General features: G+C 36.7%; 1 protein-coding gene across 4 annotated transcripts in view; it reads right to left on the bottom strand.

Annotated features, from left to right (window-relative positions):
• The window catches only part of VCL (vinculin), a 91,675-nt gene that overhangs the window by 50,875 nt on the left and 12,835 nt on the right, over positions 1 to 27,965 (bottom strand). For all 4 annotated transcript variants that reach the window (XM_045522791.2, XM_010963148.3, XM_045522792.2 and 1 more), the window contains exon 2: positions 8,696 to 8,766. In XM_045522791.2, the coding sequence (XP_045378747.1) occupies positions 8,696 to 8,766 (71 nt within the window). The remainder of the gene's footprint in view (positions 1 to 8,695; positions 8,767 to 27,965) is intronic.

The following is a 27,965-nucleotide window of genomic DNA, read 5'->3' as shown; positions in this document are numbered from 1 at the left end:
TTTAAAAATAAGAAATACTGAATATAAAGAAAGAAATATTAAAAATTAGATATTCAAATAATAAAAGAGTAACTAATGAATATGAGAAGACTCGAACTAAATAGATCTTTGGGGGAAAATCTAACAAAATGTAAATCTCCATAAAAGTGATAAGAAAAAAGGCAGAAGTACATATAGTGAACTAAATATGATAGATGAAATGGATTATTTCTTAGAAAAGTATCAGATTATCAAAGTTGACTCAAAATGAATTTAAAACCTGAATTAGATAATAAAAGGAATCTAAATGAATAATCAAGTTTCTTCCTCTCAAAGACACCAGACTCAGAGAATTTTAGATATAAGTTTTGCCAGACTTTCAAGAACAATCTTTATCTTATCTAAACGGTTTCAAGGACTAGAAAAGATCTTATTTTAGGAAACACTTAAAATAACCTTGATACCAAAACAGGGTAAGAAATAGAACAAGAAAAGAAAATTATACATCAAGATCCGTCAAGCAAAATCTTTTTAAAATATTAGAATTGAAGTTAGCACTGTATTAATAAAAATTTGAATTTAGCACTATATTTTCTTTTCTAAATCACAACCAAGCAGGGTTTATCTTAGAAATGCATAAATGGCTCACCATCACAAAAATCAGTATTTATGGAGTAGCATAAAGACCATCTTACAGACTAAAGGGTAAAATTGCATGATCATCTCAACAGATATAGAAAGAGCATTAAATAAAAATAAGCAATCATTATTTTTTTAGAAGCCTTTTTACAGCAGGCAATCAATTAGAGGAAAATTTTCCATGAGAAAGTTTAAAAAGTAACTGAGTTTATCTGGAGAAAATGAGGAAAAAAAGATTGAGAAGCTGAAGAAGGAAGCTAATAATCACCAAATATCTTTTTTTCAGGTACTTTCACATTACCTTTCACAAATACATTATCTCACTCATTTAAGCCTCACAATATTATATTATGAGAAGGGATTCTTACAATGAAGGGTGAGAAAGAGCCTTTGCATCCTGAAATGAGCACAAGCCTGGGAGTGAGGGAGTTCAAGATTTGAATCTCACCTCTGCCATCTATGTACTGGGTCAACTATCAATAAGTTACTGTGAGCCTCTCAGTCTCAGCTTCTCCATATGCAAGATGAGGTGGATTAACACAACTTAAAGTACCCAGCTCATCAAAGGTATTCAAAGAAATAGAGCTATTTTTACCGGGTTCTTTTGCTTCCACTAAGGAAAGAACAATAAAGATTTTAAATAGATGTGGGAAAAAATTTAAACCTTGAGAACCTCTTAATTTGGGACTGGACCTATATAGGAATAGTCAAGGGAATACTTATGTCTAATTACTTTTAGTGCTACTGTCTGAATTTGCAGAGTAGAGTTGGTGCAGCCAATGGCCTCAGTTCATCTATAAAATAAAGCGGTTGGATTAAATAATGTCTATGATTCTTTTAAAATTTAAAATATTATGACTTTAACTTCTTTGTAGCTTGAATCATAAGACGCTTCTGTACATCACAAATTACATGTGTAAAATTCCTTCTCTGGAAATATTTAGGAAAACTGTAAATTGTTCTCCTCTAAGAGTGGTATAGAGTTCGTACTGCCTGAAAAGAGGTGGGTGGACTACATGACTTCTTGGAAGTCAGATTATGGAAAGAACGTGGACTTGGCAGCCGAGAGATCATCAGTGGGAAACATGTTCTGCCTTGTAGATGCTGAACAAACTTGGGTGAGTCAAATTTTGTCAAACCTCAGTTTTCTTACCTATAAAATGAAGTTATTAATACCTAGAGGTTGGTGTTCTCAGAATTACATGAGAAAATGGAAATATGTAAATACCCAGCTCAATAATACATACTCAGTAAATATGAGTTCCCTTGGCCCCTTGAGTTCCTTTCAATCATATGATTGTGACTCCTCTGTGGACAATGGAAACCAAAGTATTACATGTTTAAAGCATTATTTGTTTACTTCTTAATCATGAAGGGCATACAAAGTAGAACGAGGGTTAAATCCCTGCCAAGTTGTTTAGAACTCTTTCTCAAGTTAATAAAATACTCAGAGTTCACTGTTGAGAAGACTCAAGTCTTAAATCATTTTGGTTTGAGAAACTCTGTGAAGAATAGTGGTACTCAATTATGATTTACGTGGCAAGTTTAAAGGTGAACTATTTAAAGTTTGAGTGCTTGCTCTAGGTCAAAAAAGCAACTAGTCAGCTGGCAGATGCGAATGATTATTTTATAGTTATTTGGTCATTTATGCTAAGAGACAAAAATCTTTTCTTAAAATATCAATGGAAAGGATCACAAAAAACTCAAAAAGTATAAAATCACACATCAGCCCCAGTCAGCTGGCAGATGCGAATGATTATTTTATAGTTATTTGGTCATTTATGCTAAGAGACAAAAATCTTTTCTTAAAATATCAATGGAAAGGATCACAAAAAACTCAAAAAGTATAAAATCACACATCAGCCCCAGTTAAGCAAAGTGCATTGAGCAGTATGTGTGAAGAATTAATACCTTAAAAAGATATTCTGGGCATTTTCACCAAGAAGAGTGTTTGAAAATACAAATTTCATCACAGAATATTTTGAGTGTTCAAGATCAAAAGCAAAGAAAAAAGCTCAATATGAGGGCTTGTGATCTAAAAATGTGACACTACTTTAAATTAGGTCAAAAGAGACCTAAATTAAGTGTAAGCATGTTTAAATCCCTTTCAAATTTCTTCTTTGTATACGAATATCTGTCAGGGAAAAATCATACAAATAAAGACCATAATTGTGCTTAACTAATAAAGTTTAAGGGTTAAAACAAGGCAACTTCCTAGGAAATATGATTAATGACAATCATGTAGATTGCCAATACTACATACACCCTTTCACAAAGTATTTTAGGAACATTCTTTTATCCAGTAGGTTTAGACATTATAATATGTTTCAAAAAATAGTCCAAACTGGTGAATCAATCCAAGTTCTGATGATTTCAAGCGAACTGTTCAGGGCAGCACTGAGACAGAGTAGCAACAGCTTACAGTTCTAAATGAAACTCAATTGCCTGCCAACAGACAAACCTCATTATGCCCCTTTTAAGGAGTTCATGCCACAAGCCCACCTCATAAGTGACACCTTTTGATACATTCAGGTATTGAACACCCCTGGATAAGGGCCAAGAACTGTCTTCCTTATCCATTTCAGCTCCATTGCAGAAATAAGAATGAAATTTCACTACATACTGCAATAGCAATTTTTCTGAGGCAAATAAAATGGTTTGCCATAAACGTTTTTTTTTAACCTATAAGAAATCAATTTGAAGCAAATCCATGCTGACAGAAAAATGAATCTGGTCAGTCTGATATACAGCTTACTCTCCTCCACTAGCACGTACTAGTCATCCTGTATTTGGCCATGAATCTTCCTGAGAAACCATTTTCACCTTATGCACTACTTACTGCTCAAGAACTGCAAAGCTTCTCTGCCATCTAGTTCCAAATACCTGGGCCTGGCTTTCAAGGGCCTTCATCACCTGGTCCGACCTACCTCCCTAAAGATTAGTTCCTACCCCGCCCACCGGGACCATCCCTCGCCTCACAGCCCACGTGACCGATGCATGCTGTTCCTTTCACCAGGAGTATGCTCCTTTCTGGCCACACCTGTCCCCACTTCCCGGAGTCTCCTTTTTCCCTACATCTGTCCTCCCAAGTCCCACTTCCTATACGAAGCCTCTTTCTACCATTCCTACCTACAGTAATACCACTCTTTCTCTGAATTCCTATTACAGGTAAAGTCAGCCTGTTTTACAGCTCTTCAGTTTGAAACTTCTTAAAGCATTAACAAAAAAAACCTCTCTGCAACAGCAGCTGTCCACCTTAGTTCATCCATGATACACAGAAGGATAAATCTCTCACACATGACGTACAGCCATGGCTGTGCCTGGGATTATGCACAATTTCCAGCCACAATGGCTGTAATTCCACTAACTTCTCCCCTACTAAAGAAAGCCAGTGAATTATAATTATACTTTAATAAAAGTTAAAAAAAAAAAAACTTAGTGAGTGGGAATGAGAGGGATATCATTATACATGTGACCTTGAATACACTCCATTTACTTTTTTTTCTTAAGTAAAGCATTGGCAAACTTTGGCACTTTACTACTATTAACAAGCAACATCTTATGAGTGATTATTCATAATAAGAATGATAAGAACCGCTATTTTATACAGCACTTAGCATGCTAGACACATAGAAAGCAATCAATAAATATTTAATTAACCAATTAGTGTGTCTAGCCCATTAATCAATCAATCACACATAAATATTGCTGCTGCTTCTGCCTAGTGATAATGATTGACAATGATGATACAAAATGCAAACATGGAGCGCAGTGGCTGAATCTCCCTCTGACAGTCTCCAAAGGACTTCTTATAGCGTGAGTCTAACCAATATTTCAACAGTTACAGCATGACGGTGGCACGCCTGAAGTCTATGAAGATCATGGCTGTTTCTATGGCAATCACCATGCAACCCTACACCTCTTGTGCAATAGTGGGGCTATTACCACAATCTTGGGTAAAATTAGTAAATTTTAAACTCTATCCCAGTGCACTCAGGGGTCAGATAACTTTTGCTCCACCCAAGAGAAAGCCTTCCTGTGACAATGCAAATATTGCTCTATGTTAAAATGGCCCTCACTTTTACAATAACGAACTGCCCCAGCATTGGAAGTCCCTCATTGACAGTTACAACCCAAATCTATAATCTTTAACTGATATTAAACCATGCTTCAACATTTCAACATGTCCTTAACTGCCAGTCTCTCAAATAGACTATGATTTGACTTTGAGACCCTCAAAATCCTGAAAATGTCGTATCTAAATCTGTATCAGATTACTTAGGTATGTATAAATCTATCCACAGACCAAGAGTCTTCTGTTTTCTCTAGCCCTGACAGTCTAACATTCTAGCAGTCTGGGAGACTGATCTAAGAATAAATTTTTTAAACTTATTTTATTCTTTACTGTTACCAAAACAGACCCTATTTAGAAATCCTTGTGAAAGTGGAGACAGAGGAAGCTTCAGTCTATCATGCCTTGGAAACTTCCAAACATCAACCAAACAGCTCAAAAGAATGTCCTACTCAACAGTTCCAAGGATGTCACTAATTGTTTCCATCTGTTTCCCTCTCTGTCCCCTCCCCATCAGAGTCAAGGCATCTACTAAAGTTATTTTCTGCTTCATTTTGCATTCTAAAGAAAAGCATAAAGAGCCATCATGTTTTAAACTGCAGAATATTTCTTGGGCTCTCAAATTTGTTTGCCCCCCCAACCACAGCCACATTGTTTTTGTAGTCTAGGCTATTTTCAGGTAGCATTTCAGAGTGTGGCATATTGGTTATGTACATTTTAAACACTGCTCTAGAAGTATTTCAGTCGGTCATAACACAGTGTTTTTCCCTGACTCCTCCTTTTCCTTTCCCCACGGTATGATAAAGGTTAAAATCTCTCAATGTTTTCATTCACTAATGATCCTTACTAAAATCAATGGTTCCAGTAAAAGTTGCACAGTGATGACTTTCTAATTCTGTCATTTAGTCCACATTTATCGGTTAGGATTTCCCTCATCAACTAGTGCTATTTGACTTGTGAAATAAAGTCTGCACAGGAAAGGGAGGATAGTTACCATTTTTTTTCCCTTGTGACGAGAACTTACAGGATCTACTCTCTTAGCAACATTCAAATATACAATATAGAATTGTTAACTACGGTCACCATGCTGTATGTTATATCCCCATGGCTTATTTATAACTGGAAGTTTGTATCTTTTGATTCTCTTCACCCATTTTGCACATACCCCCACCTCCCGGCTTCTGGCAGCCACCAATCTATTCTCTGTATCTATGAATTCAGTTTTTTAAATGTTTTACATACAAGTGAGATCATGCAGTATTTGTCTTTCTCTGACTTATTTCACTTAGCATAATGCCCTCAGGGTCCATCCATGTTGTCACAAATCTTGTTGTCTCAGGATTTCCTTCTTTTCTATGGCTGAATAACATATTTTATACGATGTAGATATGTATATATATCACTTCTCCTTTATCAAGTCACCCATCGATGGACACTAAGGTTGTTTCCATGTCTTGGCTATTGTACATAGTGCTGCTATGAACATCGGATGCTGATATTTTTTCAAGGTAAGTGATTCTGGTTTCTTAAGATAAATACCCAGAAGTGGAACTGCTGGGTCATATGATAGTTCTGTTTTTAATTTTTTTATAAACCTCTGGAAAGATAGGATAAATGCTTAACTCTTTTCTTTAAATTTCCCATTATTATGAGAGTAAGGGGTTGGTGTCCTACTTGCTACCAAGGGGGATCAATGAAGTTTTGTTTTGTTTTAAAGTTACCCACTTCTTGGAAAATGTTGTCACAACTAAGGCACTCCTTAATTTTTCTAAGTCCCCAAGGAAGCCTGTGAGAGAGCACATCACATATTTTAAGGGTCTATATCCGGGAATAAGCAGAAATGAGTTTCCTGAAGAAATTCAGTTACCTATCAAATGATATTCATAGACACGAATGTGAAGGGTTGGAAGGAACTTTTTATAGGATCATCGAGTCCTACTTCCTTCCTGATGTTGAAACTCCCTGTATTCTATCTCACCATCCTCTGTACCTTCCAGGGGGTGAGGGGCAGATGGGTACAAGCTGGAGCTGTGTTTTTAATGTACAGTAAATACAAGTTTAACTATAATACATTTAGCTGACAGCATAGGATTCTTAATATTACCACACTGATGAAATGGCATGTAAACAAAGTAGGCTCCTACTGGTTAAGGCTGGGAAAAAAGAAACCTCGGTGACCACCAGGTCCAAGGAAGGCAAGTTTAAAAAAATATTCCCACAAAACAGGCTCTACCAAAAACAGATGCTTCTGGTACCTTACTTCCTGACACATGAACATTTTGCAGAATAACAGAAACAGTTCTGTAGAAGCACCCACTCAAGTAAGTTAGAAATAAGAAGACATCAATACGGGTGAAATTTTGCATCTGTTCTAGGAAAATAATAGAACATAAGGAGGATAAAAATAAAGGAACATTTCTCACTTTATTTAAAATTGTGATATATAACATACATACAGAAAATTGCACAAAACATATGTATAATATAATGAATAATTATAAAACAACAATTCATGTAACACAACAGTTAAATCAAGAAAGAGAACGTTATTATCACTTTAGAAGTCTCGGCACTGCTCTCTCTGCGTGTTGCCCTCTTCCTTCTTCCCAGAGGTACCACTACCCAGACATTTATGGCCCTCATTTCCTTATTCATCTTTATCTTTTAATCTGACAAATAGGCATCCTTAAACAACATAGTTTATTTCTACATGTTTTTGAACTTTAAATAAATAGAACCTACCTACACATCTCTCTGTCATTCACTTCCCTCAATTATTTTTGAGATCCATGCATTCTTTTTCTTCTTAAATTCAGGTGAAATTCATAAAACTAACCATTTTAAAATGAAAAATTCTCATTCCTTTTTATTACTGATTATTATTCCAATTTGTGACTATACCATGATTGTTTTTTATCCCTTCTAGTAGCAGACAGACCAGTGGCATCATCGTGAACAATGATGATACCAGTATTTCTGTAAGTGGATCCTAGAGTGCATAGGCATAAGGTTCTCTAGGGAACATACTCGGGGGCAGTGAAATTGCCTATCTTCTGCTTTACTAACACCAAACTGTTGCCCAAAGTAGCACCAATTTACATTCCTGACAGCGGTGTATGGGAGTTCCAAATGCTCCACATCCTCACCAACAACTGACATCATCAGACTTCTTAATTTAGGAGCTTAAAATAGACCTGTCTGTACTTCTCTGATGACTAATGAGATAGAGCACCTATTCATAGATTTATTGACCATTTGGATTTCCTCTCTTTTGAAGTCTTTTGCCCTTTTTTATTTTTAAACTGAAGAGATTGATTGGCTTGTAGAGGTTCCACTGTTTTTTTGGTCTTATGCCTTTACTTTTACTTAGGACTTGGTTGCCATAAAGGATGAGGAACAAATTCATTAATCAAAGACAATATAATCAAGAACCTGAGAAGCTGTGACTAATCAAAACTTGCAGGGTGAGTAACAGCTCAGTGGTAGAGCGCCTGCCTAACATACATGAGGTCCTGGGTTCAATCCCCAGTACCTCCATTAAAAAAAAAACAAAACCTTAGTATCTCTTTTTGCTTTACATAAAATAGGTCAAAATGTCCATAAATTATTTGTAGGACTATTAAGTGATATGTAAATATAACAAGATACTACTGAAATATGTTATAATATATTTTTTGAAAGTTTGTACACACTATTATCTTTAAGCAAACAATATTTAGTATACAATCAAGATTCCCACATGCCAAGGTCATAACGTTTCTAAATCCTTTCTATCCTGAAAAACAAAATTCAGAAATCATGGCTTGATTAAAAATTGTATCAAAATTGCCTAACACTGATGAATGAAATCAATAGTAGGAAACCTGAGTGTTGAAAGATGAAAGAATGACATTCCAACTGTAAACAGAGCTTTATATAATTTTTTTAATTGCTCCTAAAATCAGTACTTTTGTTTTCTAACAAGAGGATTATTCTGCTTAGCAACAGAATGCTTTAATTACTTACTTAATAAATGCTGGTGGCATATCTCTCTTCAAAATCTGATCCTCAGTGGTTTGAACAGTCTCTTTTCCAACCTACAGAGAAAAAAAGACTCACAATTCAAATATACATTCTCAGACTTTTAAAACTATCACTTAAACATATATGAAACATATACATTACACATAATCTAGCAATGAAGTTTCTGGATTCAAAGAAAGTTTCTGGCTTTTCTGAAATTATCAAGATTGCTCCCATACATGCTTCCATAATACACCTGGATAACAATATGGAGTATAAGCATAATGTATTCATCCTTTTCGAGAGTAATTCATTTGAAAGCATCATCAACTACAATGAGGAAGAAAAAAAAGAAATTCATCATTGAGATACATGTGTGTATGTATTTATGTTTAACTGACAAACTGCTACATCTCCAAAAGAATACATGAAGTATGTGAATCCAGTTACATAGGCTAAAATATCTATTCGGAAAAAAAATTTATGTTCCTGAATCTGGGAAAGCATGGGAGGTGAAGCAATTATAACTCTGAAACTAGAAACCAAACATACGAATATGTACAACTTAACTAGTAATCAGCATGATGCTTCCCCTAATCATAGAGCAACTTAAAAAGAAATAATACATAATGCTAACTGCTGCAATGGAATAGATAGTTTTACATCCTGCCAGTGGCAATGCAAACTGGTATATTCTCTATGGGAAATCATTTGCTAGTGTGTACTGAGACATAAAAATGCCACATCTAGGGATGCCACTTATGAGAACATACCCTATAAGCAGTAATGCCAAATGTGGTAATAACAATATTCATAAAAGTATTCACTATCATGTTAGTTACAAAAGCCGAAACATTTTTTAAATAACTTATCCAACAACAAAGAGCAGTTAAGTAAATTAAGATATATAGAGTGAGTACTATGGAGCCATTAAAATAATGGTTACAAAGACTCAGCACCATGGGAAAATGTTTATTACATTATAATTCATTGAAAAGGAGGAATAAAAAATAAATATACTATGATTACAACAAATCAAAAAATCATTATGTATAAGGCAAAACACCTTTTGAAAGAATATTTTAAAAAATATATTACCGGTGGTTTTATTAATGCTTGCAGAATTTTGTGGGAATTTGTTATCTGTATTTCCTGTTTTCTAATTTTCTGAAATGTGAATATACAGTTTTTGTAACTTAAAAAATAATATTGGTGTGGAGGATATAGCTCAGTGGTAGAATACATGCTTCACATGCAGGAGGTCCTGAGTTCAATTCCCAGGGCTTCCATTAAAAAAACAAAAAAAGCAGGGGTCGGGGGTATAGCTCAGTGGTAGAGGGTGCACCTGGAGTGCACAATCCCCAATGCCCCCGTTAAGGGGAAAAGTAAAAAAATAATAATAAAATAAATAAAATATATGTAAAAGAAAAAGAAAAAAAATTTAAACTTTCAAGTAATATTAAAATGTTACTCTGGATTATTTAGGTGCAATTACTTCCTACCTAATAATTTTAGTAATTATCTGTCATTTTATATAAACCTTTCCAAAAAGTAACAGCCAAAATTAAAAAAAAAATCAAAGTATTAAGTCACACTTTGCATGTATGTGCATGTGTATTTATTATACCACAAATGGTACACATACTCACTTCCTTTGACATCATTCCTATGAGAGGCTTGGATGTCAATTTTTCTTTAACTATATCACATTATAAGCTATTCTAGAAGAAGTGAACTTTAATATTTAATATAGAGAATAGTGAAATTCACCCTTTTATCAATAGAACACTATTTAGAAGTGTTAAAGCTTGAATACAAACCACATTTTAATTCAGAAATCTGTGAAATTTTTTAAACCCAGAATGGAAAGTGTCTCAGTTCTCCTATTTAACCATTTAAACTTTGCTTGAATTTAAAGAAGAAAAATGGGAAAGAAAATGTCCTAAATGCATAGTAAATCAGTTAAAGTAACTAACACAATACTCTGTTTTCACGGGATACCAGTAAGGCATGAGTTAATGAATACAAGTCTTTTTCTCTCAAGTTAATAGCTCAGAAAAAAGCAAAACACATATACCACTGTGTAATAGCCAGTGCTTCTGTAGACAATAGACTGTCTGTATCATAATAAAAGCCTTTCAAATCAGCAGCTGGTTCTCCAGAGTTTCTCAGATCAAAACAGACAGAATATTTCCAGATGTATTGTTCACTATAGTTTCCAACAAAAATCAACCATTCAAAAAGCTGTGGGCCATGACTTTGTGAAGTAAAAGATGAAGTTCAGCAACAAAGTCACCAGTTGATACTAAGCACAAAGGGCCTAGAAGGATATTCCCATTTAGATACATGGTGATTCCTTTTATTTTACACACATGTGTACATATAGAGAGGGAGCCGGAGACACACACAGGCGCAGAGAGGGAGGGAGGGAGGGGGGAAGGGTTGGGGAAGGGGGAAGAGAACCTGTAAGTCAGAGGAAGGGGTGGGGGCTGAGTTCCTCTTATATCTCCTTTCGAAAGTACTCAGTTATTCAGCGTTATTAAATATTTACTGAGTACAACTATAGGCACCAGTCACCTTTCTACGTACCAGGGAAAGATCAGGAGTCAAAGTAAGTTTCCTTCCCTCATAGAAGTTATATTCTAGTGAGAGTAGACACAGAGAGACTACACAAGTAAATAAATGAGTAAACAAAAATCATTCCAGATTACTAGTAAGGATGATGCTACAAAGAGTACGGGGCAGGAGTAGAGGGAGCCTACTTTTAAAAGAGTGGACAAAGAAGTAACATTGGAGCTGAGAAGGAACCACTCATGCAAGAGCTGGGAAAGAATCCAGAGAGAGAAGCAAGAAGGTGACCCTAAGGCAAGAAAGTTTGGGTACTCAAGGAACCTTAAGAAGGCCATAATGGCTGAAGTTCAGTGAGGGAGAAGGCATGTGATGAGGTTGGGTAAGAAGGCAGAGAACCTTGTAGGCCAGGTTAAGGCGTTTGGAACCTTCTCTCAGTACAACAGAAAGCAGGAGCGATAAACAAGAGATTGACATGACCTGATTTTTTTTAAGGTCATTTTGCCTGTTATAAGGAGAAGTGATCTCAGAGGGCTCGGGGAAGCAGAGTGACCAGTTAGGAGGCTACTGCTGCCGTCCCAGGGAGAGACGGTAGTGACTTAAAACAAGATGTGAAAGTGGAAATGAAGAATTAGTTTTTTTGGAGGAAGAGCTAATGGGACTTGCTCTTGGGATGGGTAAGGTAGAGGATGGGGAGTGGATTGAGGGAAAGAAAAATAAAAAATGGCATATAGGTCAACTAAAATGTCTTCAAAGGCAGCAATGCTAGAAGGCTGATATACGACTAAGATATATCATGAAAAGTAAAACAACCATGAGCATACCAGGCAAAACCACCGAAGCCGTTTTTCAAATAGCAATTATTCTGACCCCAGTAGAGGTAATTACTAAAGAATGAATTTTATTTAACTATTTTATGTCTCTTCTATAAGGGTAGGGGTAGGTAAGGAAAGAGAAATAGACAAGAAAAACATACTCAAGGGCTACTTATTTTGAAGCTATTTTCAAGCATTAAGAGATGGGCACTAAATCTGATTTATTATCCCAAGCTGCATTCATGACAGTATCCATAATCACTCTGATCTTCAATACACTCAGCCTACAATTAGGTTACATAAAATGAATGGTCCTGTTTTTAAGGCACAACACATAAAAAGAGACTATGTAGAATGAACGCCATATTTACTTGGGAAAGTGATTTTTGGCAATGCTGTCCAACAGAACTTTCTGTTGTGAGGGAAATGTTCCATTTATGTTCTATTTCATTTGTGTTACCCAATATGGTAGCCAAGCATGTGGCTACCAAGCACTTGAAACGTGGCTAGTACAGCTGAGGAACTGAATTATTACTTTTATTTACTATAATCTTTAATCTTTTTTATTAAGGCTATTTTTTAATAGCTGTTTTAGGTTTACTGCAAAACTGAGACGATATAGAGATTTCCCGTACACCCTGTGCCCCGGTATCAACAGCCTCCCCCATTGTCAACATACCCCCATTGTCAACACATCCCCCACTGGCGTGGCACATTTGTTACAACTGATGAACCTACACTGACACATCATAATCACCTCAAATTCACAGTTCATTTTACACTGCACTGTTGGTGTTGTACACTTTCTGCGTTTCGATGCGTGCATGATAACAGGTATCCACCACTACGGTAACACAGAGTATCGCCCTAAAAAGCCTGCCCTCCGCCTATCACCCCTCCCCGCCCTCAAGCCCCTGGAAACCACTGATCTTTTTACTATCTCCATAATTCTGCCTTTTCCAGAATGTCATATAGTTAGAATCGTACAGTATGTAGCCTTTTCAGATTATCTTCATTCACTTAAATTGAACTGAAGTTCCACATGCGGCTAGTGACTACCACACTGGACAGCTCAGGTCTATGGGGCTTTCACTGTCTCCTAAAACTGGTTCTCCCGCCTCTAGACTCCCTTCTTCTAACTCACCCTCCCCACAACTGCCGGATTAACCTTGATTTTTGCCTTTACTACGTGGTGTCTTCACAGAAGAAAAGAGCTGGGCTTGGAAAGACAGAAGTAGCTGGGTGGAGAAGAGGAATTAGACAGCCCAAGCACAAAGAAGCGCACAGGCCACGGCTCACAAGTGTTTGAGCACATGGTTGACCAGACAAGAAAAACAGGCTGGTGTGGCTTCAGCAAAGGCAATGAGGCTAGAAAGGGAAGCTGGAGTCAGCCTGGGAAGGGCTTTGTATACCAAGTGAGGGCAGAAAGGATTATGTAACTTAACCTGCCCATTTATTCAAAGGTTGTCATCCTCTGTTCTAGATCTTTTCAATTTAGGATTCCATTACTGACGTTATCAAGTCAAGAATTTCCGAAGAAGCCAGTGTCTAAAGATAGGCAGGACCAGAAAGGCATTGCCTGTGTGTAAACAGCTGGCAAACCCTATTGAAAACAGCCACAGACAAAACTTCTCGTTTTTAAGCCATCAACCAGGAGATGACAGGAAATGAACTTTCCTCCTCTCTCCTCACACTATCAAAACAGAAACAGTTTCTCCTGCACCCGTCTTTTCCAAATAAAAAGAGCAGAACAATTGAGAAAGGGATTCACAAAATGTTCTTTGTTAACTAGTAGGAATCTTCGTAGCTGGTGGAGAAACATTACTCCTGGAGGTCAACATTAGTAGGGGGAAGCATATGATTTCCCAGTACAAGCTACAATTTTGCAAACAAGTGGGTCAGTAATAATCGTGACAAATGCTTTTTGAACCTGTGCAAAACCAAGTCATAAAAACACTTGCCTAGTTAAGCCAAACGTTTTTGCTACATACACGGTAAAAGAAAACGCATAGAAATTTGGTGACTTGATTTCTAGTTCCAGTTCAGCTAATAAGTGCCTCTGTGATCTCAAAAAAAATCATTTAATTACTCAAATATTTCTTTTATACTATGTGATTCCCTTAGGTGTCTCTTTACCTGTCCAGTATAGGTTAACCCAACTCCCTTTTAGCTCTCTGATAAAGGAAATTTACCTTTATCTCTTCTACCTTAAGTCCTCATTTTCAACCTCAAATTCTTTGGGAGAACAAGACAAAGTATAAAACAATTAATAAATATAAACTTTAAAAGCTCTCACTTCTTGAATATTTTATCTATTTGTTTAAGATTTTGAGACAAAACTAGATGTCTGATTTTTTAAACCTTAAAATAAATCTTATTCCCTCTGAAAAAAAGACCTATATATTAAAGTGTTTTTAAAAAAAAATAGAGAAAAAAATGACACAGAGATCTTAGTCTTAAGGTCTGAGCAGGTTTTCCAGGTCAGCATTTTAAAACAATCCTTTCAAAGTAATCTAACTTTACAGTGAACACATTTTATTGCTTCCAAACTTTAATCCACTGCTGAAATTCAGATTTGTTGATTCTATTCACTGCTAAAATTATTTCTTTCACTTTCTTCTTTAGAGAATTGCTTCTAACTCATGAGGCCCTTTCATTCAATTCAATTCCATTCATTTCAATGAACAGGCAGTAAGTGCCAACTACGCCTCTGCTAGGTGGTGGGGAAAAAAGAGATAAGAAATAAAACATCTTTCCATATATAAACTGAAATAATGGTAGTGAATGAGTAAGAGCCCTGGGGGCATATTTAGGGGGCTTGGCGGGAAGCCCTGTTTCTTCTGAAGAGCTCTTACTTTGTAGTTAATTTTAAAATCTTTTGTTTAATATGTGACTTCAGTTCAAAATTCTGTGTGAGGACTTTTGTCTTCTGCTGTTGTTATTACTCTGTTTATCACAATCTACTCAACTTGGTTTAGTAATGTAGAGAGATTTGGTTTCTTTCCGTAAAGAAAGCTTGGTTGGTTCAAGTCACTACCCAGACTAAAAAATATATTAATAGAGATGTCTCCCTTAGCTAGACTAAGTATAAAAAAACAGAAAGACAAAACACAGCAAGGAGGACTTGTGTCACCGATTTGTACAGTCTAAGTGGTAACTTAGAGCATTATATTAAAAAGGTGGCAGGGAGATGATAATCAACAGAGGCTGTTAATGTATTTAGACAAGAAGATACAAATGATGAAAATGGAAGCCTCACTTACAGTTAAAGTTACAATGGCCCAAGCCAAGCTACAGGGTCAACTGACTGTGACAAGACAAGAGAGTGTGCATCCATCTGCCTGGTCAGCTTGGTTCAAATCAGTGTTTCTTATGGCATAAGTATTAGGTTGATCAATCCATTATACTGAACAGCCACTCTGATAGGCAGCTGTGTCCAGTACCACACGTGTGTTATACAGGGACAATAATGTATGTGACCCAACACCAGCAACACTTTTGACTGTTTCCCTGCAGTGGTTGGTGATGGATTTGTGATCCATCCACTCCCTCACTGGTACCTTCTGTATCACTCACAGATGACACACCAGAGTCAAGTGTTTAAAAGGCAATATATACTAGAAAAACTAGGACTCTGTAACCTACTCTGAGTTCCAACTCACTCACTTTCATTTAATCAAGAACTTAATGAGAAGTTCCTAAGTGGGAGGCACTATGTTCAACACTACGTGTGATGGGAATACAAAAATAAATGAGAACTCAGACCTCGCTCTTCACAGACAAGACTAATGTTTAAACAAGTCATTGTAACAGTGTAACGTATCCTCTAATAGTTACATCCAAACTTCCGCTCTGCATGAGTGAGGAAGGGGAGGTTTCACAGAGGAAAAGGAAGACTGATAAAGAGTTATCCAGGAGTAATGAGATTTAGGGAAGAAAAGGGAGCTTTCCAATAGTGGAGCATCATGTGTGAAGTACAGCCAGTACAGGGAACACAGAGCCACTGGGCTGGAACACGGTACTGGGTGGAGAAGAGGTGTGGAGAGGTAGGAAGTCGGAGGAGCAGAAAGAGACACATCAGGGAGGGCCCTGTAGGCAATGTGCTTATTCTCTAAACAGTGGGAAATTATTTCTTGGTTCTAAGCAAAAGACAGTATTAGGTTTGTAATTCAACAAGAAAAATGCAGCAGCAAGAATGGACTAGAGGGAAGAAAGCTAGGATGACAAGTTCATTTGTTAGTGCATTTATTCAATCAAATATTTATATAACATACCATGTGCCAAGTATTAAGACAGTGATGAAGAAAATACATGTGGCCCCTGACCTCTTGGAGCTTAGAGTCTTACTGAAAAATAAACTAAAGATGAGCTAAGGCAGTTTTGTGTGGACATAAATTTTCATTTCTCTTGAGTATATATATCTAAGTGTAGAATTGATGGATCATATGGTAACCCTATATTTAACCATTTGAGAAACAGCTAGACTGTTTTCCAAAGAAGCTGTACCGTTTAACATTCCCACCGGCAGTGCGTGAGGTTTCCAATTTCTCGACGTCCTTGCCAATACTTGTCATTATCTGTATTTATTATTATAGCCATCCTAGTGCAGTAGTGTCTCATTGTGGTTTTGAATTGCATGTTCCTGATGGCTAATCATGTTGAATAGCTTTTTATGTGCTTCCTGACCATATGTATATCTTCTTTATTCAGACCCTCTACCCATATTTTAATTAGGCAGTGTCTCTTGGAAATACTTTCCCCAGTCCGTGGGTTCTTTTCACTTTCTTGATGATGTCTTTTGCAGTATAAAAGTTTTAAATTTGATGAAGCCCAATTTATCTCTTTTTTTTCTTTTGCTGCTTGTGCTTTTGATACAGTATTTTAGAAGGTTTTGCCTAACCAAGGTCACAAAGATTTACTCCTCTGTTTTTTAAGAATTTTAGCTCTTACATTTAGATCCATGACCTATTTGGTGTTAATTTTTGTGTATGATGTAAGGAAAGGGTTATTATTTTATTTAAATAGGAGAAAACAAAGCATGTCCATAGACTGAAAGAAAGGAGGTGGGAAACAAGACAGTGACAATAGGGGGGAGGGTATAGCTCAGTGGCAGACTGCATATTTAGCATGCAGGATGTCCAATTGCCAGTACCTCCATTTAAAAATCAATCAATAAAAACACTAAACCTAATTACCTCTCCCTCAATGAAAAAAGACAGTGATTATGAAGCAAGGTCCTTGAAAAGGCAGGGATAAAATGTAAAGAACAGGAAGAAAGACCTAACTTTACCAGAAAGAAAGCCACCTCCTCCTCAAGAGACAAGGGAAATGGTGGAGGAAATGAGTGGAGGCAGAGAAGTAACTGTAACTGTGGAGTCTACAAGTTAGAGCTTCTTCTTAGGAATTTACAAGGCATAATAGTATATTTAAGGATCTAAGATAATCTTCAGTCAGGAAATCTGCTTAACTTTCTTTAATCCACCATTTGACCAAGAATTATTTATTTATTAATACCCACTAACCTATCACAGAAACAAGATTTGTAGAATATATTTAGGGAAATCGTAATCTAGGGCAGGCAGGAGCTGCAAATCTTTGTGCAGAATTTGGGCCAAGGATGATTTTTTTTGGTCCTTTAAAAAAATAATAAAATAAAATAAAACACTTCACAAAGATCCAAATTTCTCTGTATAGCACAGGGAACTATATTCAATATCTTGTTATAACCTTTAATGAAAAAGAATATGAAAACAAATATATGTGTATATATATGCATGAATGGGACATTATGTTGTACAACAGAAATTGACACATTGTAACTGACTATACTTCAATAGAAAAATAATTGTTAATGTTTTTGTTAACAATTACAATTACTAACCTGAAAAAAAAGAAGGATCCAAATTTCTGACATCTAGATTTGGCCATACTAGATCTGCATTCCAGGAGCAAGGAAACAAAGTGTAGGAATCTAAATGTCCCATATGGGGAATATACTCTCTGCATCACTCTCTAAAATCTTAACATCCAGACCATTTCACTCATTTATGTCACTGCCTGGTCCCTGTGGGTATCTGAGTTTTTCATTCCTATACTAGACAACCCTCTCAGTCTCTATACAGAGTGGAAAGTTCCTGAGGCCACTCTTAGAAATTCCTTGTCCAGCTCCTCTCTAAATACTTTCTAAAAGTGCTCTTCTTGTGAGAGCTCTGAAAAAAACTGACAAGAAGGTATGTCGGGAATGACAAAAGGGGAGTATATGGGCCAAATGCAACCTACAGACCTATTTTGTTTGACCTGCACAGCATTCTTTTTAAATGGGAAAATTCACATTAAAAGGAAATATAGATCTCCAAATTTTATTGAATATCAGGAAGATCTGGTAACCCCAGGCCCTGTTTCCACACAGCAATAATAAGCTGAAGACAGTAGCAGTTTTCTTCAATCAGAGCCTGCATTTTTCAGTTTACCACCCTCCCTACCATCCCCAGGTCCCTATAACCCACCTGATTCACCCATTACCTATTTGACCCTGCAGGTATTTGGGTTTGGGCCACCAGTTTTAAAAAAAGATTCAGTTCTTAACTAGCATAGTATATGAGGCAAGCTCCCCAATACCACGAATGTCATGTAAAAGTGTACTTATGCCTCAGTCATTTCACTGATAGGGAAGCATCCCACTCTCTTCCCAATGTACAGCCAAATAAAAAAAAAATGACTGGAAGGAAAATACAATATGGAAAGTAGAATTTCAGATGATTTTTATTTTCTTCTTAATCTTTTTCTGTACCTTCCAGATTTTTTTTTAAATGAGTATGCAATACTTTCAGAATCAGAAAAATACAGACTAAATTTCTAAAATGTATCAACAATATTCTTGGTACATAACAATCTATGAAGTAGTGAGAAACCACCAATGCCTAAAAGGTTCAAATTTTGACCAACTGCCAAAATCTTAATTCAAATATGCATCAATGAGAATATAATCAAATGGGTAAAAAAAAGCAGGTGAACTACGTCTGTGGCGAGTTCTAATGCCAAGCAAGCTCGTTTGATGCAACACACTTTTGTCAGAACTAGTGTTAAGCTGCCTTGGCAGCAGCTGTTTATTTTAACCCAACTGGAGATTTGAGTGTATCAACTAAGGCTACATAAATGTCAGCAGAGCAGCCTTGCTCACCAGATCCCTATTTATGAAGACACAGTGGGCAGGCTTCCAATTTGCAACTTCATTCTCTCCCTCAACCCAGGAGTCTTCTGTAGACACAGCCATGTACACCTGTGCTCTGGATGGCCACCATGTGAACAATAAAGCAGGTCATCAGCACAGACAGCTTCTCCCTGCCATCCTCTTTCTCCCAGCCCTCCCATGGAACACAAGATATGCTCCTTCCTTTTCACGGAGAATTCCAGAGTGAAAAAGAATCTGGCAACCTAATCAAAATTCTTCACTTTAGAAATGAGGCTGGGGGTGGTGGGGGTAGGTATAACTTGGTGGTAGAGTGCATGCTTAGCATGCACAAAGTCCTGGGTTCAATCCCTAGTGCCCCAGAAAAAAAATTTTTTAATGAATATATAAAGAGCACTCGCCTGAGAGTCAGAAGCTCTTAAAAAGAAGAAGAAATGAGGCTCAGAGAAGTTATTTCTCTAAGAAAGCTGCAGAACTTGAATTTGAATCCAAAACATTTCCCACGTTTTCAGACACACTTCCTAACTTGCCAGCAAGACATTGGTAAGTGACAACTATTCCTACACTCAGTCAGAGCATATCAAACCCTACTCAAAGTGGTTTCCATTTTGGTTTCAAACATACATAAGCAAATGCTACATAACACAAAGTTCCTCCAATTCTCCACCTTTAGTGGCAGGAAATCAGATAATAATTGTGGGAAAGTAAAAGGATTGTTTTCACTCAATCTCTTTTAGTTTTTCCAATTTTTTTAGTTACTAAAGATTACTTAAAAGAGAAGTTGGTATTAGTGCCATTTGCTTTAAAATTCCATAACAATCGTATGTTCATAAATACTAGCAGGGAGGAAAAGATCACTGTGTGATCTGAATGTAATCTTTGGTAGATGCTTCTCAAGTAGAGAACAAATTCCACGGGGGTAGGGTCTAGACTGTTTTTTCCCTCAAATCCATGACACACAGTGACCGGCACACAATAAATGCTCAGAAAATAAGTGCCAGCTGAAAAAAGTGAAATGATAAAGAAAGATAATTAGTTTAAAGGGGTTAACATTTAACTCTACCATTTTCATATCTGCCCACATATACTCTTTACTGCATTCTAATTTCTTTCATTCCTGCACAGTTAACTCAGGAAGACCATCCATTCTTTTTTTTCATCCTTTCTTCAATACACCTATAAGCTAATCCTCTGTGGTTCTATTAAGGTGACTAGTTGGGCTCCCAAAGCCCATTTTAAAAAAAATCATGGATAAAAACATGAAAAAAAGAAAGCTAAATATTGCTAGGAGAAATTAGGTCAACTCTACCAACTGTCCTATCTCACACACAATTAGAGGGAAATAAAGCATATGGATGTGATTTGTACACTATCAAAGTGTTATCAACTGTAGGATGTCTCTGTTTAGTCCCTTAAAGTATTCCAGAGGCCGCATGAGCGTCACAGTCCCTGTCTTCTTCCTCACTGCCCGCTACTCAAATCTGCTTTTCTCAAAGAGCTAACCTTCCACAGAACTTAAAATACACTTTTTTTTTTTCTGGTTTTCTACTTTAATAGCTAGAACTGCAAATACATTTTTTCTTAACAGTTTTAGTTCACAAATGTGGAGAATTTCAATTATATTTTAGCTGTTGCAAATAAGCCTGGGTATGTAACACAGCACCTGTAACACTGCTCCAATGGAAAAATCACTCCAAACCAATTTGTAAATGAATTTTGAAATATAAGCTATTTTTATGGTTGGAAAACTGGGACCTAGCGCTCATCCTGGAAGGTAATATGGAGTGGTGCGAAAAGAATTGGGGCTTGGGAATGACTCTCACCTTGCTCTGTTACTGCTGATTCTGTGCCCACGGGCAAGTAACAATCTCTGAGCTTCAGTCTCTTTATCAGTAAAATGGGAAAAGTAAAATGCCTCTCCTGGCTAAAAAAGCAGTAATACACATGTAAATCACCTAATACATATGCATCTTTCAGGGCCTGAAAGATAACAGGTGCTAAATAAACATGAGTCCCTTTTTCTTTCCCTCTGCCACTGCAGTACTCATTTGTGACTTCTGTTTTCTCCTTTAAAAAAAAATACTTGTTTTTATTGAGCACAGGCTGTAAGTCAGGAGTCATTTATTACCTCATTAAATCCTTCTAACAACCTTGAGAGGGAGGTGCCATTGCTATCTCACTTTACACATGAAGACTGGAGGCACAGAGAGGTTGATCCATTTGCCTAAAATCACTCACACAGTGTTGTTGACTTCAGCACATCCACGCTCTAATCCTAAATCACTACACTGTGTTTTTTAAAAATGAGGAAGACAGATTCAACGATGCCTAAAGCTTTCCTCTGTAATACTGCATGATTCTAGAATTCCGTGGTGCTCTCAGATGGCAAAGATATGAACAACTTCAAGCTCACAATGAGCAAATATCAACCACCGAGATGCAGTTTAAACAACTGATGTCCAATTGTTCTGATCTTCCTTCCCAGAAGTTGGAAGGTTTCCACAGCAAATATGGCTTAGGCTCACTAGGGTTTCAGCTGCTTAAGCTCCTTAACTGTTATTTGCTTAGGAACAATCAACTGAGTCAACCTGGCTACAACTAGCTTTTAAAATTGAACCAGGACCAACCAACAAGGTAGGCTTTTTTTTTTTTTTTTTAAAGATGTGGTCAAAACTTGAAATAGTAACTCAGTGGCAAAAGTAGGTATCATTACTAATGTTGGGAACCATCCTGCTTGGTAACTGGAGATTTTTTAGAGTCACTTTTTACAGTATAGTAATTGAATTTGGCTCTAGGCTATAATAGACACTCTGACCCATTAAATTAGGGCCATAAAAAAATTGCTTTATTTCTTAGCTCAAACTACAAACACATTTCTTACAAGTAGCCAGAATTCAAAATTTTGTAATATTAATGTGTCAAATGGTTAACGCTATTAATTAAAATGCTCACAGAAAAAAAACCCTGTTTTATGATACCTATACTAAATAAATCCCCAAAGTTTTACCTTTAGGCTTTTCTTCTTAATGATTTTCTTTTTCTTCTCAACTACTACAAACATAATTTAGTGTGACCACATATGGATTGAGCACAGACTTGGTTCTAAACTTGCTGAAAAGTGAAATAAGAGAACAGCTACAACACATCCAGAACAAACTGGCCAAGATGTACAGATTTAAAAGAAGCTATCAACCACTCCCAGCAATACTACATGTGTTTGTGCCTTTTACAGATTGCATTTCATCACTGCTCTTCATATAACATGAACAGATCAGACACAGCCTCGGTCTAATCAAGAGAAAGACTCTGACAGGAATAATAAAGATTATTTCCTTTTACTCCACTTGCTTACTAATACAAAATATCAATACTGCGGCCCAGATGTTCAACAGTTGCCACAGACAACTAAACCCATTAGTAAATTCTGGCTCTACAGTCTTAGGTAACATTCCCAGTTGGGCAAAAGGAAGAAACAGAATTAGAACTGAGAGAATTACTCTATATTGAGAGTCCACTCATCTGTCCAGTTATATTTATTGTTGTTGCTGTTTTAAGGAAAGTATAAAAGACAATGCTGGCAACACATATAAGACTAAATTACAATCCTTTTATCTTCAGTCCTTACTAAATATCAAGTTCACACCTAATGGTTCATTACAGAACACAAGTCTACATTTAGTTCATAAATGGAAACCATCCCATATTGAGAGTTTATATGGAAGATATAACAGCAGAAAATCCTTGGAGATTGAGAAAGAATGTAGAACGTTTTCATTGCTGAATTTTAAAAGTGTGAATTCCTATCTCAGCTGGCATGTTTCTATAAGCCTAGTAATCAACAACCATACTAAAAGCTAAAATAATCATCATGGAATTAGGTAACCCTCCTTAGAAGGAATCCGAGTTCTCTCCCCAGGGTGTACATACTTCATCCATTGCTAGGTGGATATGGTACAGGTAAACTCCCTAGGAATTCTTCTACATAGCTGATCCCATCAAAAATATTACTCAGTTAAATTCCTTCTCTTTCTTTTTTAATAGAAGTAAACGAGAGATCTTGAAGGCATCTCTTGTATCCTGACATTTTTAGATTAGTTCATTCTTTAAATTATGTCCCAAGAATTCTGTGTGTAAGGCAATGTGCAGGTGACACTTCCTCAGGTGACACAAAGATGCACAGTTAGGGAGTTTATGGCCTGGAATAGCATCAGGACTACGTAAATGATTCAGGTGAAAGCCAACAAGAAGTGTAACTGAGCACTACTGGGGGCTGGGAGACAGGAGCTCAACCAGTTGCTGAGATAAGGACAGTCTTCAAGTATTTAAGCTGAGCCTTAAAGCATGGATAAAATTTCTGGAAGGAAGAAGGCATCTTTGATGGAAGGAAATGCAGCATGTGCACAGAAGCAGAAGTGAGACAAACTGGAGTTTGTTCACGACACACCAAGCAGTCTCACTAAGCTAGTACCAGCTTCCTGGGAGGGGCACTATGGTGGGGTAGGACCAGCAAAGGATTCTGCTTTTTGGCTTTTCCACTGCCCAAGCAACCTGCCTTGGACATACTGTTAATTACATCTGAGAACATATTTTCTCATTTTTAAAATGAGACAGTTGGATCAGAACATCTCTGAGGTCTTATTTCCAACTTTACAATCTATGCCACTAGGTGGATGGTTGGCAACTTTTTCTCTAAAAGGCCAGAGAGTAAGTATTGTAGGCTGTGTGGGCCATGTGGTCTCTGTCACAATTTCTCGATGTAGTGCGAAAGCAGCTACAGAAAATATGTAAGTGAATGGGCACAGCTTTGTTCTAATACAGCTGTATTTATGGATATTAACTTTAGTTTTATATAATTTCATGTGTCACAAAATATTCTTCTTTTGACTTTTTTTCAAATATTTAAAAATGTAAACACTATCCTTAGGTCCCAGGAAGAGTAAAATTTGGCCTATGGGCTGTAGTTTGCTCACTTTTCCATTCCACAGAGAAAGAAGAACAGCAAGGGGGCAGGGTGTGCTAACCCTGGAGAACTAGAATAAGACAGACAACAGTGTTGTATTATAAGTACATAATGTGATAAATATCACTACAACAGCAATCATATTACAATACAGAAGTGTATCAAAGTAGCATATTGTATATCTTACATTTACAGTGTTTTATGTCAAATATATTCAATTTTTTTAAAAGAGCTAGAAAAAAAGGAATTTAACTCAGAAAACAATGGGAGAAGGTGCAAGTTTCTGGGAAAGAAAGTGTTGAATCAGAGTGCACTTAGCTTTACCTGGCAGTAATGGAGGGGAGGGAGAGATTAGTAGATAACTATCAAGAAGAGAGAATATTAAAGCCTAATCTAGACTGGTAGCTTTGAGAAAAGAGAAGAAAAAAGATATGAAAAAAAAAAAGATTTATCTGGCAAATGTAATAAAAGAGGTCAATTTCCAGACAAAAGGAGGGGGGGAGATGATTTTTGTATTCTCATCCCTCAGTGCTTTCAGTGGAGTATATGACTGTGGTAGACTAATTGAGGAAATTTGCCTTTTTATAAAAGCTTTCGAACAAACAGCCCAAGTTGGAATTTCCAGTTCAAAGATAAGAGTTCTAGAGTATATATCAGGTAAAATGTAGCCTTCATGTTTTGGTTTTAGAGATGCAATAGATACACGGCACTTTTAGAGATGATGTTTATTTATTTATGGCTCCTTTCACTCCAGAGGATTGTCAGCAGCCTTCTCAAATTAGGAAAGAGTATTCATCTGGTATACATAGATATATCACTGCCCTCAGAATTTTAACATCACCCTGCTGACTGTGACTCAGAATTTTTATCTATCTTTCCTTGCTCTGACAGAGGAAAAAAACTGCAGTGTTGCAAATACAACCAATTCAACATTAGAGTGTCTCTCAATTCCAAGTAATCCCACTCAATGGGAGCACTACATGACTTCCAGAAATCAAGTCTGGAAGCTGGGTGGAGTTGGAGGAAGAAGGGATGCTAACAGACATGCACATAGTAGCTCTAATTCATGACAGTATCTGATAAGAAATGTGGAAACACTGCAAAGGGAGAGATTAATTTCAACTGAGCAGCCCGGAAAGAGCTTCATGGAGAAAGTGACATCAACACTGGGCACATTTTAACAAGAGAGGAAGAGTAACTCCAGGCAGCGAGAACAGTGAAAACAATAACAATAAAAAGATGTGGGGAGATGTTGGACTTACTTTTTTACTTCAGAAGTGGTATATACTCATTGTTAGGGGACAAACATAAATTAGGGTAAGAAAAAGCAAAAATATTTTAACCTGAAAGCCCACCACTCAATCCCACTACATTTTAGTATATAGTCTTCCATACAAAATAGGATCATTCTAAACATAGCCCCCTGCTGTATTTTGGATAACAATAACATCTTAGCATTGATATCTGTCCCTGCCAGCTGGCAATACATACCAGAGTGATTAAAAACCACTGGCATACCTGAGTTCAAGAGAAAGTATAGCCCTTTCTTTACAGACTTTCCTTTGAGCTCTTGATTTCAATCTCATCTTTTCTCTATGTCTTCTTCCAAGATTTTTCTTGCTTCCACATGAGATCAAAAAGTATGGGTATGTATATAGTTACTATATGATCCAGCAATCCCACTCCAGGGCATATATCCAGAGAAAACTCTAACTTGAAAAGATACGTGCACCCCAGTGCTCATTGCAGCACTATTTACAATTGCCAAGATATGGAAGCAACCTAAAAGTTCATCAACAGATGATTGGATAAAGAAGATGGAGATACACACACACACACACACACACACAATGGAATACTACTCAGCCATAAAAATGCATATGCAGCTACTTGGATGGACCTAGAGATTATCATATTAAGTGAAGTAAATCAGAGAGAGAAGGACAAATATCATATGATATCACTTATATGTGGAATCTAAAAAATAATAATAATACAAATGAACTTGTTTACAAACCAGAAATAGACTCACAGACATAGAAAATAAACCACGGTTACCAAAGGGGAAAGGGGTAGGAGGGAAAGATAAATTAGGATTTTGGGATTAACATATATAGTAGTGTATAGCAGTACAGTACACTACTATATAAAAAATAGATAAACAAAAAGGATTTATTGTATAGCACAGGGAACTGTATTCAATATCTTGTAATAACCTATAATAGAAAAGAATCTGAAAGAGAATATATATGTATATGCATAACTGAATCACTTTGCTGTACACCTAAAACTAACAACACTATGAATCAACTATACTTCAAATGAATAAACAAATAAATAAACAAACTAATAAATAAATAAGGCATGATGAGAAGAAAAAGGAAAGAAAAAAAAAGGTATGGGTATGACTCATTTAATATATAACTTAAGTAAAACCATTGTTGACTTCTTTCAGATTTGATAAGGATTCTAGGTTTCCTGTCCTGAATTTCAAAGTGAGCTCATCTGCATAATTAAAATACTTAAATTCTGGTCCTGCCACTTACTAACTCAAGGCTCTATGAGCCCTTAGGTACCTCACCTGTAAAATGAGAATAATAACCACAGGTGTAAATAAACTAACTGAGGATAAATAAAATAATTGATAATTTTAAAAACTCACTTGTTTTACTGATGCATTTTTGAAATTGAGAATACTTTGAATCCAAATGTAACTTAAGTAATAAAAAGGGTGTCTCTAGAATTTGCCCCCTCTTCATCTGCACTCCTCCCACTGCTTGAAGGCAACCTTCACTGTCTTCGGTGGACAATGGCTCCCCAACTCCTATATGTTACTCCTGTAAGTTAACTCCAAAATATGTTAAGGGGAAAAAATTATGGAACAGGACAGTATAATAGGTCTTCACTTGCATAAAATAGGAATACATTTTGCCTGACTATGCATAACTACCCCTAGGAGCATAAGCAAGACATTTGGTTTCCTGTGTCCACTGGTATCCTATGAGGAGGGAAACCAGGTGGCTGGAGTTCAAGGGTGGGAGGCAGACTATTTACTATAAACCTTGCTGAACCTTTTAAATTTTGAACCAGGTGAATTTTTCACTTATTCAAAAATTGAAGGGTTTTTTTTTTTTTTTGGTTTGTTTACTGATTAATATGGCATATGGGGGGAGGGGTACAGCTCAGTGGTGTGCTTAGCAAGCATGAGGTCCTGAATTCCATCCCCAGTATCTCCATTTAAATTAATCAATCAATCAATTTAATTACCTCCCCCGACTACCACCAAAAAGAAAAATTATTTAAAGGAACATATAAGTCTCTTCACAAACTAGCACAATCTACCTTAATAGTGTCATCATTAAAGCACTCCCACTCCCTAACTGCACATTCACACCCTTATATCTTCTCATTCTCTCTGCACAGAAGGCTTTCCAGTTTTTCTCTAGCTGGCGAACTTGCTCATGCATCAGACACTGCCTAAGACAGACTGAACTTCACCTCCTGTCTTCCCACCTTCAAAAGGGCCTTTGGACTGCTTTGATTACATATTTGCTCCCTGGCATTAGAAGCTGGGTGTTCATAGTCCTCCATGAGTCCATTAGAAGCTCACACCCCTCAGGGACAGAGACCAGAGCTCAGAGGGCATTAAATGTGTGATGAAATAGCAGCATTACTCACATTAGCCAAAAGCTGGAAACAGCCCAAGTATCTATCAACAAATAAATGGATAGACAAAATGTG

The sequence above is a fragment of the Camelus bactrianus genome, chromosome 11 (assembly GCF_048773025.1).
Source record: "Camelus bactrianus isolate YW-2024 breed Bactrian camel chromosome 11, ASM4877302v1, whole genome shotgun sequence".
Classification (NCBI taxonomy): Eukaryota; Metazoa; Chordata; class Mammalia; order Artiodactyla; family Camelidae; genus Camelus; species Camelus bactrianus.
This window is presented reverse-complemented; position numbering and strand designations above follow the sequence as displayed.